This window comes from Mercenaria mercenaria, chromosome 12 (assembly GCF_021730395.1).
Source record: "Mercenaria mercenaria strain notata chromosome 12, MADL_Memer_1, whole genome shotgun sequence".
NCBI classification, from domain to species: Eukaryota; Metazoa; Mollusca; class Bivalvia; order Venerida; family Veneridae; genus Mercenaria; species Mercenaria mercenaria.
The window spans coordinates 31,877,882-31,892,221 of record NC_069372.1 but is presented as its reverse complement, the minus strand read 5'-3'; the positions used below and the strand labels follow the sequence as shown (position 1 = coordinate 31,892,221).

Genomic DNA, 14,340 nt, shown 5'->3' with positions numbered 1-14,340 from the left:
TAGTTTTTGATGGCACATGACCCACTTTCAAACTTGACCTAGATATCATCAAGATGAACATTCAGACCAATTTTCATACAGATCCCATGAAAACTAGAAAATGCTTTTGTAAACAAGAGGACCATGATGGTCCTGAATCGCTCACCTCTTCCCACATGACCCAGTTTTGAGTATGACGTCGTTTTTTCTATTATTTGACATAGTGACCTAGTTTTTCAGCTCATGTGACCCAGTTTTGAACTTGACCTAGATATTACCAAGATAAAAATTCTGACCAATTTTCATGAAGATCCATTGAAAAATATGGTCTCTAGAGAGGTCACAAGGTTTTTCTATTATTTGACCTATTGACCTAGTTTTCGAAGGTACGTGACCCTGTTTTGACCTTTATCTAGATATCATCAAGATGAACATTCTCACTATTTTCATGAAGATCTCATGAAAAACATGGCCTCTAAAGAGGTCACAATGTTTTTCTATCTTTATACCTACTGGCCTAGTTTTTGACCGCACATGACCCAGTTTCGAAACTGACCTAGATATCATCAAGGTGAACATTCAGATCAATTTTCATGAAGATCCATTGAAAAATATGGCCTCTAGAGAGGTCAAAAGATTTTAATAATTTTAGACCTACTGACCTAGTTTTTGACCGCAGTTGACCCAGTTTCAAACTTGACCTAGATATCATCAAGATGAACATTCAGACTAATTTTCATACAGATCCCATGAAAAGTATGGCCTCTAGAGAGGTCACAAGGTTTTTTTATAATTTGACCTACTGACCTAGTTTTTTAAGGCACGTGACCCAGTTTCAAACTTGACCTAGATATCATCAAGGTGAACATTATGACCAATTTTTATGGAGATCCATTCACAAGTATGGCCTGTAGAGGGGTCACAAGGTTTTTCTATTTTTAGACCTACTGACCTAGTTTTTGACCGCACATGACCCTGTTTCGAACTTGACCTAGATATCATCAAGATGAACATTCAGACCAATTTTCATACAGATCCCATGAAAAATACAGCCTTTAGAGAGGTCTCAAAGTTTTTCCATTATCTGACCTACTGACCTAGTTTTTGACGGCACGTGACCCACTTTCGAACTTGACCTAGATATCATCAAGACGAACATTCAGACCAACTTTCATACAGTTCCCATGAAAAATATGGCCTTTAGAGAGGTCAAAAGGTTTTTCTATTATTTGACCTACTGACCTAGCTTTTGAAGGCACGTGACCCACTTTCGAACTTGACCTAGATATCATCAAGGTGAACATTCTGACCAATTTTCATGAAGATCTCATGAAATATATGGTCTCTAGAGAGGTCACAAACTTTTTCTATTTTTAGACTTACTGACCTAGTTTTTGACCGGACGTGACCCAGTTTAAAACTTTACCTAGATATCATCAAGATGAACATTCAGACCAACTTTCATACAGATCCCATGAAAAATATGGCCTTTAGAGAGGTCACAAGGTTTTTCTATTATTTGACCTACTGACCTAGTTTTTGATGGCACGTGATCCAGTTTCAAACTTGATTTAGATATCATCATGGTGAATGTTCTGATCAATTTTCATGAAGATCCCATGAAAAATATGGCCTCTAGAGAGGTCACAAGGTTTTTCTATTTTTAGACCTACTGACCTAGTTTTTGATGGCACGTGATCCAGTTTCGAACTTGACCTAGATATCATCAAGGTGAATGTTCTGACCAATTTTCATGAAGATCTTGTGAAATATATGGCTTCTAGAGAGGTCACAAGGTTTTTCTATTTTTAGACCTACTGACCTAGTTTTTTATGGCACGTGACCCAGTTTCAAACTTGACCTAGATATCATCAAGGTGAACATTCTGACCAATTTTCATGAAGATCTTGTGGAATATATGGCCTCTAGAGAGGTCACAAGGTTTTTCTATTTTTAGATCTACTGACCTAGTTTTTGATGGCACGTGACCCAGTTTCGAACTTGACCTAGATATCATCAAGATGAACATTCTGACCAATTTTCATAAAGATCCCATGAAAAATGTGACCTCTAGAGTGGTCACAAGCTAAAGTTTACGGACGGACGCACGCACGGACGGACGGACGACAGACACCGCGCGATCACAAAAGCTCACCTTGTCACTTTGTGACAGGTGAGCTAAAAAGCGCATGTCTCCCCAAATGCAAAGTCCTATAGGCAAGAAGTCAATAGGGGTCAGGAGCGAAAGTCAAAGAGACACTGATGGTTGGCTGCAATAGGGATCATCTACTTGGCATGTCCAGTCATCCCGCTAAATTTCAACACTCTGGGCCTAGTGGTTCTCAAGTCACTGTTCAGGCTCCTGTGACCTTGACCTTTGATCAAGTGACCTCAAAATAAATAGGGGTCATCTACTCAGAATGTCCAATCATCCTATTAAGTTTCAACATTGTAGGTCAAGTGGTTCTCAAGTTATTTCCAAAAAATGATTTTACATGAACAGGCCACTGTGACCTTGACCTTTAATTGACTGACTCCAAAATCAATAGGGGTCATCTACTCTGCATGTTCAATCATCTTATGAAGTTTCAACATTCTGGGTCAAGTGGTTCTCAAGTTATTGATCGGAACTGGTTATCAATGTTCAGGGCCCTGTGACCTTGACCTTTAACGGAGTGACCCCAAAAACAATAGGGATCATTTACTCTGTATGAACAATCATCCTATGAAGTTTCAACATTCTGGGTTGAGAGGTTCTCAAGTTATTGATTGGAAATGGTTTTCCATGTTTAGGCCCCTGTGGCCTTGACCTTTAATAGAGTGACCCCAAAATCGTTAGGGGTCATCTACTCTGCATGACCAATCATCCTATGAAGTTTCATCATTCTGGGTCAAGTGGTTCTCAAGTTACTGACCGGAAATGGTTTTCAATGTTCAGGCCCCTGTGGCCTTGACCTTTCACAGAGTGACCCCAAAATCATTAGGGGTCATCTACTCTGCATGACCAATCATCCTATTAAGTTTCAACATTCTGGGTCCAGTGGTTCTCAAGTTACTGACCGGAAATGGTTTTCAATGTTCAGGCCCCTGTGACCTTGACCTTTAATGGAGTGACCCCAAAATCGATAGGGGTCATCTACTTTGCATGTACAATCATCCTATGAAGTTTCAACATTCTGGGTGAAGTGGTTCTCCAGTTATTGATCAGAAATGGTTTTCCATGTTCAGGCCCCTGTGACCTTGACCTTTCACAGAGTGACCCCAAAATCGTTAGGGCTCTTCTACTCTGCATGACCAATCATCCTATTAAGTTTCAACATTCTGGGTCCAGTGGTTCTCAAGTTACTGACCGGAAATGGTTTTCAATGTTCAGGCCCCTGTGACCTTGACCTTTGACGGAGTGACCCCAAAATCAATAGGGATCATCTACTCTTCATGATCAATCATCCTATGAAGTTTCAAGATTCTGGGTCAAGTGGTTCTCTAGTTATTGATCGGAAATGGTTTTCAATGTTCAGGCCCCTGTGACCTTGACCTTTGACGGAGTGACCCCAAAATCAATAGGGATCATTTACTCTTCATGACCAATCATCCTATGAAGTTTCAACATTCTGGGTCAAGTGGTTCTCTAGTTATTGATCGGAAATGGTTTTCAATGTTCAGGCCCCTGTGACCTTGACCTTTGACAGAGTGACCCCACAAACAATAGGGGTCGTCTACTCCAGCAGCCCTACAACCCTATAAAGTTTGAAGGTTCTAGGTCAAATGGTTCTCCAGTTATTGCTCGGAAATGAAGTGTGACGTACGGACGGACGGACGGAAGGACGGACGGACAGATGGACAGGGCAAAAACAATATGTCTCCTGGGGGAGACATAAATATGGCCTTTAGAGAGGTCACAAGGTTTTTCTATTATTTGACCTACTGACCTAGTTTTTGATGGCACATGACCCACTTTCAAACTTGACCTAGATATCATCAAGATGAACATTCAGACCAATTTTCATACAGATCCCATGAAAAATTTGGCCTCTAGAGAGGTCACAAGGTTTTTCTATTATTTGACCTTCTGACCTAGTTTTTGACCGCACATGACCCACTTTCGAACTTGCCCTAGATATCATCAAGGTGAACATTCTGACCAATTTTCATGAAGATCTCATGAAATATATGGCCTCTAGAGAGGTCACAAGGTTTTTCTATTTTTAGACCTACTGACCTTGTTTTTGACCGCACATGACCCAGTTTCGAACTTGACCTAGATATCATCAAGATGAACATTCAGACCAACTTTCATATATATCCCATGAAAAATATGGCCTTTAGAGAGGTCACAAGGTTTTTCTATTATTTCGCCTACTGACCTAGTTTTTGATGGCACGTGACCCAGTTTCGAACTTGACCTAGATATTATCAAGGTGAACGTTCTCACTAATTTTCATGAAGATCTTGTGAAATATATGGCCTCTAGAGAGGTCACAAGGTTTTTCTATTTTTAGACCTACTGACCTAGTTTTTGATGGCACGTGACCCAGTTTCGAACTTGACCTAGATATCATCAAGGTGAACATTCTGACCAAGTTTCATGAAGATCTTGTGAAATATATGGCCTCTAGGGAGGTCACAAGGTTTTTCTATTTTTAGACCTACTGACCTAGTTTCTGAAGGCACGTGACCCAGTTTCGAACTTGACCTAGATATTATCAAGGTGAACATTCTGACCAACTTTCATAAAGATCCCATGAAAAATGTGACCTCTAGAGTGGTCACAAGCGAAAGTTTACGGACGGACGCACGCACGCATGGACGGACGCACGGACGGACGACAGACGACGGACACCGCGCGATCACAAATGCTGACCTTGTCACTTTGTGACAGGTGAGCTAAAAACTTAACCGAATCAGGATTCAGATGCTGACGCAGATGCATTGGTGAGTCCAATAGCTCTGCTCATTCTTTGAATAGTTGGGCTAAAAAGAAATAAAGTACCAGTAGTTGTAATTTTATTGGAGTGAGTGACTGTTCTCTAAGGGTGAGGAGTTTTACTGGCTACTAGTCCTGGAGGGCAAGTGGTGGGAAAAAATATTTTACATCTCTGCTAATATTCCAAATTCTTTATTTCACATCAACAACTATCATCACAAAAAGATGTTTTCATCAGGCAAAGTTAGTCCTGATACAGAAACTATGGAGTGGTTGGAAGTTTTTCTCTACCACACAGAAATATGCTTTACTGTGACCATGTTATGATGCATATTGTTCTTCTTCTGTTCTCACTAAACTAAAGGTTTTGACACTTTGTCTGCATGCATGCATGGGCCAAAAACTTTTCATTAGAATGTATATAACATCTTCAGGTACATAGTGTAAATGACACTTGATCACTTCTAGACATCTCTATTTCTCTACTTTCTGGTAATCCTTAGACTTCTGTAGTTTCTGGTAATCCTTCTGGTACTTTTTTTTTTCACCAAGCCTATTATAACCATCATAGTTGATTCCTGGGATATTTTCATGTTGAATTTCCTCTGGTTCTTTCAGCTGTATCTCATTTTCCTTTAGAGCTGACAGGAATGCTGCTTTCTGTAATAGATGTTGTACTGTTTTAATAGACAAACTACATTAAATCACACTGTAATTAAACTAATGGAGGGCTATTAGTAAACTTAATAGAAAACCATACCAACTTTTCTTTCAGGTGCAAAAGTCTTGACTGTTATTCATTTTGAGCAAAACTTTTGGTAAATTTTAATTTAGGCTAAAATAACAAGATTTTAAGGATCTTAAATGCCTGCCTGCTTAGAACAGGGTTTTCACAACCCGAGGGAGACAAGAGGGGAAATGAGAAATCAAGCCCTAGCAAGATTTCTTATCTACACTGTCCTGAGGGTTGTGAAAACATCTTCTCTCACATAGGCAGACATATCAGATCATTTTGTTGCCTACAAATGCAAATTTTTCAAAGATATTGTAAATTATGTAATCCCTACTGTAGTTAATTTGTCAACATTATGATGTCTTAATATGTGCATGTACAGTGTAACTTCCGAAAACCGGACCTTCTGAAAACCGGAAACCTTTGAAAACCGCACGAAACTCAAAGTCCCGTTTTTTTCTATTCTTATTTCTATATATTTTTAACCTCTGAAAACCGGAACTTCCGTATTCTGAAAACCGGACGATTTTTGAAGCACCGTTTATATTTTAACACTAAAATTGACTTCTGAAAACCGAACAGCAAAATATTTGCTTGTTTAAAAGTGTCACCTGATAATCCAGAAAACGCTGTCAACATGTTCTTTTGTTTATTTATTAGCAGTGTGGGTTTATTTTGACACGCTATATAATCACAATGATCATTTGATACAAAAGTAAGGAAGTAATTAGCGATTATTTTCATTTGTATTCAATTTATGAAAACGTGATGAATTAAATATCGTTTGTGTTAAAAACTTTCTTAATGTTTGAACGAAAGAAAGATGGATGTTTTAAATGATTTAGTTACATCGATTAAACTATGCATTATCAACATTAATTAAAATTTAATGTTGACGAACTTGGGTCCAAAGATGGTAAAATGTAAGCGAAATATGTTTTCGTAAATGCTATTGTATTAAAGTTATGTTGTTTCTTTTTATATTTGTTATTTATGTATTTATTATCCTTAATGTTTGTAAATAATTAATTAATTATCTAATTAATTTATAAATTAATATGAAATTGTAAAATTAAAAAGGATAAAAATCTCCTTCATCCTACGTTTTTATGAAACATAACTCTTGTGCACCACGTCCACTTTGCCTACAAACTTTCAAACTTCTGAATTCCGGAAACTTCCAAAAACCGAACTTTTAGGCTGGTCCGGAGGTCGTTCGGTTTTCGGAAGTTACACTGTAGTTTGTCTTTACCCTAGGGGACATGAAGATAATATGTGCATAAAGATTTGCTTAAGGAGGTAGGTTACCTTCATATTTGTATATGCGCATGTCCAACCGGAAGCTAACGTGACGATTTACGACGACGTTTACGACAAACCAAATGTGTTTGTATATTCATTTTTCTGAAAACAAATCATGAACCTGTCTTCGATCTGATGCTTTATGGCTTAATAATGCAGAAATAATGAATAAATTGCTGCAGAAACGCTTCAAAACAATTTTGTCTTAAAATGACGTCATTGACGTCATGACGTTACGTGTCAGTTACCCCGCAAAATTAATAGTTTTTATCTTGAAAGTACGTAATTCTATGCATTTTCTTTATTTTAACTATTTTCAAATAACCATTATTTGCTTGAATATTTCTTATGGGTCTATTGCTCTGAATGATACTCAATATTTTGCTTCTTTTATGTAGTTATATTGAAATGTTATGCAGAATGTAAGAAAATGGACAAAGATAGCCAATGTTATTTGGAATATAGTTGGGTGAAAGGTTACTTATTACGGCCATTTTCAAAAAAAATCTAGCAGTTTGATTTGTAATACCTGTTTTTCAGGTTCCGTTGATAATTTGTTACTTATATACTAGAATTTAGATCTAAAATTGTTCAAATTCCGGTAGAAAACTGTGGTTTCTTGAATTAAATTTATGTTACCATGGAAACGAAGCCCGTGACCTATGTATCTAAATGGACAAGAGGACCATGATGGTCCTGAATTGCTCACCTGTCCCAACATGACCCAGTTTTGAACCTAGTATGACGTCGTTTTTTTTCTATTATTTGACATAGTGACCTAGTTTTTGAGCTCATGTGACCCAGTTTTGAACCTGACCTAGATATCATCAAGAACATTCAGACCAACTTTCATACAGATCCCATGAAAAATATGGCCTCTAGAGAGGTCACAAGGTTTTTTCATTATTTGACCTACTGACCTAGTTATTGATGGCATGTGACCCAGTTTCAAACTTGACTTAGATATCATCAAGGTGAACATTCTGACCAATTTTCATGAAGATCTTGTCAAAAATATGGCTTCTAGAGAGGTCACAAGGTTTTTCTATTTTAAGACCTACTGACCTAGTTTTAAACCACAGTTGACCCAGTTTCGAACTTGGCCTAGATGTCATCAAGATGAACATTCAGACCAACCTTCATACAGATCCCATGAAAAATATGGCCTCAAGAGAGGTCACAAGGTTTTTTCATTATTTGACCTACTGACATATTTATTGAAGGCACGTGACCCAGTTTCAAACCTGACCTAGATATCATCAAGGTGAACATTCTGACCAATTTTCATGAAGATCCATTTAAAAGTATGACCTCTAGAGAGGTCACAAGGTTTTTCTATTTTTAGATCTAATGACCTAGTTTTTGACCGCAGCTGACCCAGTTTCAAATTTAAACTAGATATCATCAAGATGAACATTCAGACCAACTTTCATACAGATCCCATGAAAAACATGGCCTCTAGAGAGGTCACAAGGTTTTTCTATTATTTGACCTACTGACCTAGTTTTTGAAGGCACGTGACCCAGTTTCGAACTTGATCTAGACATCATCAAGGTGAACATTCTGACCAATTTTCATGAAGATCTTGTGAAAAATATGGCCTCTAGAGAGGTCACAAGGTTTTTCTATTATTTGACCTACTGACCTAGTTTTTGAAGGCACGTGACCCAGTTTCGAACTTGACCTAGATATCATCAAGGTGAACATTCTGACAAATTTTCATGAAGATCTTGTCAAAAATATGGCCTCTAGAGAGGTCACAAGGTTTTTCTATTTTTAGACCTACTGACCTAGTTTTTGATCGCACGTGACCCAGTTTCGAACTTGACCTAGATATCATCAAGATGAACATTCTGACCAATTTTCATAAAGATCCCATGAAAAATGTGACCTCCAGAGAGGTCACAAGCAAAAGTTTACGCACGGACGGACGGACACACGGACGACGGACGCTGCGCGATCACAAAAGCTCACACTGTCACTCTGTGACATGTGAGCTAAAAATTCAAAAGCGTTGACACTGGTCTATTTAAGAAACACAGCTTCGGCTTTTTATTTTCATTTCAACAATATCCATGAGAATAATAGCAGCATGCTGAATGATTTTTCCATAAAAAATACCAGACGAGTGGTACTGCTGTAAGTATTCTAAGCTGTGAAATTTGTTTGAATAAATGCAAATAACACGAAAATATAACTTACGTTAGAAATAATGTGTTTTAAAGATACATTAATTAGAAAGATAATCTTATTCAATATCTTTTTATATGAAATTACGTCAAAAAGCAAGATATAAGCTATTTTAAACGCCTCTGTTGCCATGGTTACTTTAAACTTTAAGAAAAATAGGGTACCATGTAAAGTGCTTGTTATTTTGCTGATAATATTACCTAAATATTCCATGCCGGTCACTAACAGAATGGCACTGAAGCCGTCGAAAACCCGTATTTTTATTCATAGTTGTTTAAAAATGAGAGAAAATGCGTTACCATGGAAACACGAGCCCCGCGACATATACATTTTAAGCTGATATTAGAAAGCTAACGTGCATTCTAGTAAAATTATCAATTATGCAGACTTCTACGGATATCATTGAAACTAAAATGCACGGAAAAGTGTTAAATATCCGTATTTTCCTTCTTCTTTCAATATGAAATACCTTTTGAGGGTCATGTTCTTCAAACCTTGATAAAAACTGAACTTGAAGGGACAGAGACAAAAGAAATTGAGATTGTAGTAGTTAAAACTTCATATTAGATGAAATTAAAAAAAATGCTGCGGTTCAACTAATTTGAATTTACCCTTGTAACAAGGTAACCTACCTCCTTAATTCCAGTGAGAGGTTGCTGAGAAAAAATAAGGACAAGAACTATGGGATGAGAGACGATGTGGCACATAGTTTTATATGCTTTCCCTTCAAAGAGATGCTGTCTCATAATGAGAATATAAGTGCAAAATATAACAAGAGCTGTCCGTAAGACAGCCAATGCTCAACTATTCCAATTATTGTCCCAGAAGCAGGAAAATACTACCCTAAATGTTAAAATATCTATAGTGTTTCAATCCAGTATCTGCATTACTTTTTGGAGATAGTAACTTGCATGAAAAACTTTAACCAAAAGTTTTATGTTCAAACGGGGACATAATTTGAACAAAAGTCATGTCAGAGTTATGGCACTTGATGCAATCAACTAGTTTTATAACCCCGGAGGTACATGTGAAGTTTCAATTTAATATCTGCATTTGTTCTGCAGATAGTAACTTGCACGCAAAACTTTAACCAGAATTTTCTAAGTCTAAAATGGGGCATAATTTGCCCAAAATACCTGTTAGAGTTATGGGACTTGACCCAGTGAGGTTGGTAATTGATCTAGAGAAAGAAAAAATTAGTTTCAAATCTATATGCCTTTAAGTAATAGCTGTATGTACTTGCACGCAAAACTTTAACCAGGATTTTTTAAGTCCAAAAGGGGGCATAATTTGGCCAAAATGCAGGTAAGAGTTATGGGACTTGAGCTATCAGCTAGTTTTATAACCCCGAAGACACAGGTGAAGTTTCAATTCAATATCTGCATTAGTTTTGGAGATAGTAACTTGCATGTAAAACTATAACCAGGATTTTCTAAGTCCAAAAGGGGGCATAATTGCTCAAAATACATGTCAGAGTTATGGAACTTGACCCAGTGAGGTTGGTAATTGACCTAGAAAAAGAAAAAATAAGTTTCAAAGCTATATGCCTTTAAATGATAGCCATATGTACTTGCATGCAAAACTTTAACCAAGGTATGACGCTGACGCCGTCACCAGGGTGAGTAGAATAGCTAAACTATTCTTCGAAAAGTTGAGCTAAAAATCCCTTGGTGGATGGTCTAGTAACCGAAAAACAAGAGGGCCATGATGGCCCTATATCGCTCATCTGAGTTTAATTGCTTGTTTGAACAAATTTCTTTGCTAAAGCTTCAAAAACAAAAAAAAAACTAGGTGAGAAGGTCATGGTAAGAATCTTTAAGATAAGTACTGAAATCTGTTGAAAAATTATATAGGTGGTCCAAATCTCTTTGCTGTAGCTTCAAAAACAAGAAAGTAGGCCAGTAAGTCAGGGTTAATAATACTGAAGATGAGTATTGAAATCCGTATCAGAAGTTCTACATGTGGTCCAAATTTCCATGCTGTATCTTCAAAAAAAAGAAAGTAGGTCAGAAGGTCACGATTAAGACTATTCAAGATGAGTATTGAAATCTGTATAAAAAATCATACAGTTGGTCCAAATTTCTATAATGTAACTTCAAAAACGAACAAGAGTGCCAGAATGTCACAATATACGCCCGTCACAGCAAATTTCTTTACACCAGCACCTGTATTTGCAAATGGAATTTTAATTTTGTGGTTGTTTAGTAATTCATTTGTTTTTCTAAGTCCACAAAAAAACTCCTTACCAGGTAGAGATACCTTAAAATACACCTAAAATTTGAAAGTAACATCTATGTTGTACCACAGAAAAGTGGTCTTGGTTTTTCCCTACGGTCAATTATAAAGTAAAATAAAATTGTAAGTCCACACAAAAATCCTTACCAGGTAGAGATAGGTCAAAATACACCTCATTTTCTTTACACTAGCACCTGTATTTGCAAATGGAATTTTAATTCTGTGGTTCTGTAGTAATTATTGTAATTCTTTTATTTTTCTAAATCCACAAAAAAACTCCTTACCAGGTAGATACCTTAAAATACACCTAAAATTTGAAAGTAACATCTATGTTGTACCACAGAAAAGTGGTCTTGGTTTTTCCCTATGGTCAATTATAAAAAAAAGTTACAATATACTAAAGTAAGTTATTTATAGTAAAAACTAAGGGAAGTTAATCTTGAAAAAAAAGAAAAAACTAAGTCCACATAGACTAGTAATGAAAAAGTTACAATATAAGCTATTTATAGTAATGACAAAGGGAAGTAATTCTAAAGAAGAGACCTACGCAGGACACTTCGTCTCATGATGGTGTACAATTGTGCCAAGTTACATCAAAATCCCTCCTTGCATGATGGAAAAATGCTTTGGACAAAGTCATTCTTGTATCTGACCTTTGGCCTCTGTGACCTTGACCTTAGACCTAGAAGAAATGCTCCGGACAGTTTTCATTCTTGTATCCTTTGACCTCTAAGTGTGACCTTGACCTTAGACCTAGGGACCTGGTTCTTGCGCATACACTCCGTCACATGATGGTGAACAATTGTGCCAAGTTACATCAAAATCCCTCAATGCATGAAGAAGATATGCTCCGGACAGTCATTCCTGAATTTGACCTTTGACCTCTGTGACCTTGACCTTAGACCAAGGGAACTGATTCTTGCACATGACACTCATGATGGTGAACAATTGTGCCAAGTTACATCAAAATCCCTCCATGCATGAAGAAGATATGCTCCGGACAAAGTCATTCTTGAATTTGACCTTTGACCTCTACGTGTGACCTTGACCTTAGACCTAGGGACCTGGTTCTTGCGCACGACACTCCGTCTCATGATGGTGAACAACTGTGCCAAGTTTCATCAAAATCCCTCCATGCATGAAGAAGATATGCTCCGGACAAAGCCTGTGGACTATCCCATCCGCCCGCCCGCCAGGGACGTTTCCATAATACATCCTGTTTTTCAAACGGGCATATAAAAAGTAGGTCAGTAGGTCATGATTAAGACTATTCAAGATGAGTATTGAAATCTGTATCAAACATTATATATGTGGTCCAAATCTTTTTGCTGTAGCTTCAGAAACAAGAAAATAGGTCAGTAGGTCAGGGCTAAGAACATTAAAGATGAGTATTGAAATCGTTATCGAAAGTTATTGATGTGGTCCAAATTTCTATGCTGTTAAGATCGGTGTGCAAAACTCTATTTGTCATCCAAATTTCAAGGCTCTATCTTAAACAAGAGGATCAAGATGACCCTGAATCGCTCACCTGAGTAATATGAGCCACATGTTTCAAATGGCAAACTGATGCTAAAACATTAGAAAGTAGGTCAGTAGGTCACAATCATGGTCACTGAAAGTCAGTTTTAAGATCGGTGTGCAAAACTGTACATGTCATCCAAATTTCAAGGCTGTAACTTAAAAAACAAGAAAGTAGGTCAGTAGGTCAAGGTCGTAGTCAAGTGACCCCTAATCACTTCGGGTCATCAGGTAATTATAATTAAACAGTTTAGGAAATATGATCTGATAATTTTTTTAAGTATTTTTTCCTATATAACTCATAACAAGTGACCCCCGGGGCAGGGCCTCTTTTCACCCCAGGGTCATAATTTGAACAATATTGTTAGAGATCCACTAGGCAATGCTACATACAAAATATCAAAGGCCTAGGCCTTGCAGTTTCAGGCTAGAAGATTTTAAATTTTTTTCCTATAAAGTCTATATAAAACTTGAGACCCCCTGGGGCAAGGCCTCTTTTCAACCCTGGGGCATAAGTTGAACTATTTTGGTAGAGGACCACAAGGCAATGCTACATACCAAATATCAAAGGCCTAGGTCTTGTGGTTTTAGACAAGAAGATTTTTAAAGTTTTTTCCTATACAAGTCTATGTAAAACTTGTGACCCCCATGACGGGGCCTCTTTTCACCCCAGGGGCACAATTTGAACAATCTTCATAGAGGACCATTAGATGATGTCACAAGCCAAATATCAAGTCTTTACGCCTTGCGGTTTTGGACAAGAAGATTTTTAAAGTTATTTCTTTCGGTTGCCATGGCAACCAGAGTTCTGCAAGGAATTCAATTTTCAAAGGGGACCACCCAAGGATCATTCCTGTGAAGTTTGGGGTAATTCTGCCCAGTGGTTTCCAAGAAGAAGATTTTTTTTAGAAAATGTTGCCGGACGGACGCCGAACGACAGACGCCGGACATTAAGCGGTCACAAAGCTCAACATGAGCCTTTGGCTCAGGTGAGCTAAAACAAAAAAGTAGGTCAAGGTCAAAGTCAAGTGATGACCCCAAGTAATAATTATAATACTAAATGTTGTGCATGATATGTTGTCTCATTATGACAAACGTAGTAAATAATATTATAAACCCACGATGGATGGCAGAGATGTGGACCAGACACTAAACAGACCCTGTCAATAACATGTTATCTTTTAACCTATAGAACTGGGGCCATATTCACAACTGATCTTTACATTTAAGCGCAAGGTCTTGAATTTGCAAATAAAATTTTGTCGCATTATGGGGAACATTTATGCAAAGTAATATTAAATCCAGAAGTTTTTTTCAGCTTGGCAATGATCACTTCTGTGAAGTTTGGTGAAAATCCGCCATTTGGTGTCAGGATTTGCACAGACACTCTTGCTGACATCTGACAGGCAGATGAACAGTCAGACATACAGCATAAAATCAATATATCTCCACACCAGCA

General features: G+C 37.4%; 1 protein-coding gene across 2 annotated transcripts in view; it reads right to left on the bottom strand.

The window, feature by feature from the left end:
* Positions 1–5,079: 5,079 nt before the first annotated feature.
* LOC123533927 (39S ribosomal protein L18, mitochondrial-like) overlaps positions 5,080–14,340 on the bottom strand; it is a 54,528-nt gene continuing 45,267 nt past the window's right edge. For both annotated transcript variants that reach the window (XM_053519558.1, XM_053519557.1), the window contains one exon: positions 5,080–5,563. In XM_053519558.1, the coding sequence (XP_053375533.1) occupies positions 5,378–5,563 (186 nt within the window). In that variant the 3' untranslated portion in view covers positions 5,080–5,377. The remainder of the gene's footprint in view (positions 5,564–14,340) is intronic.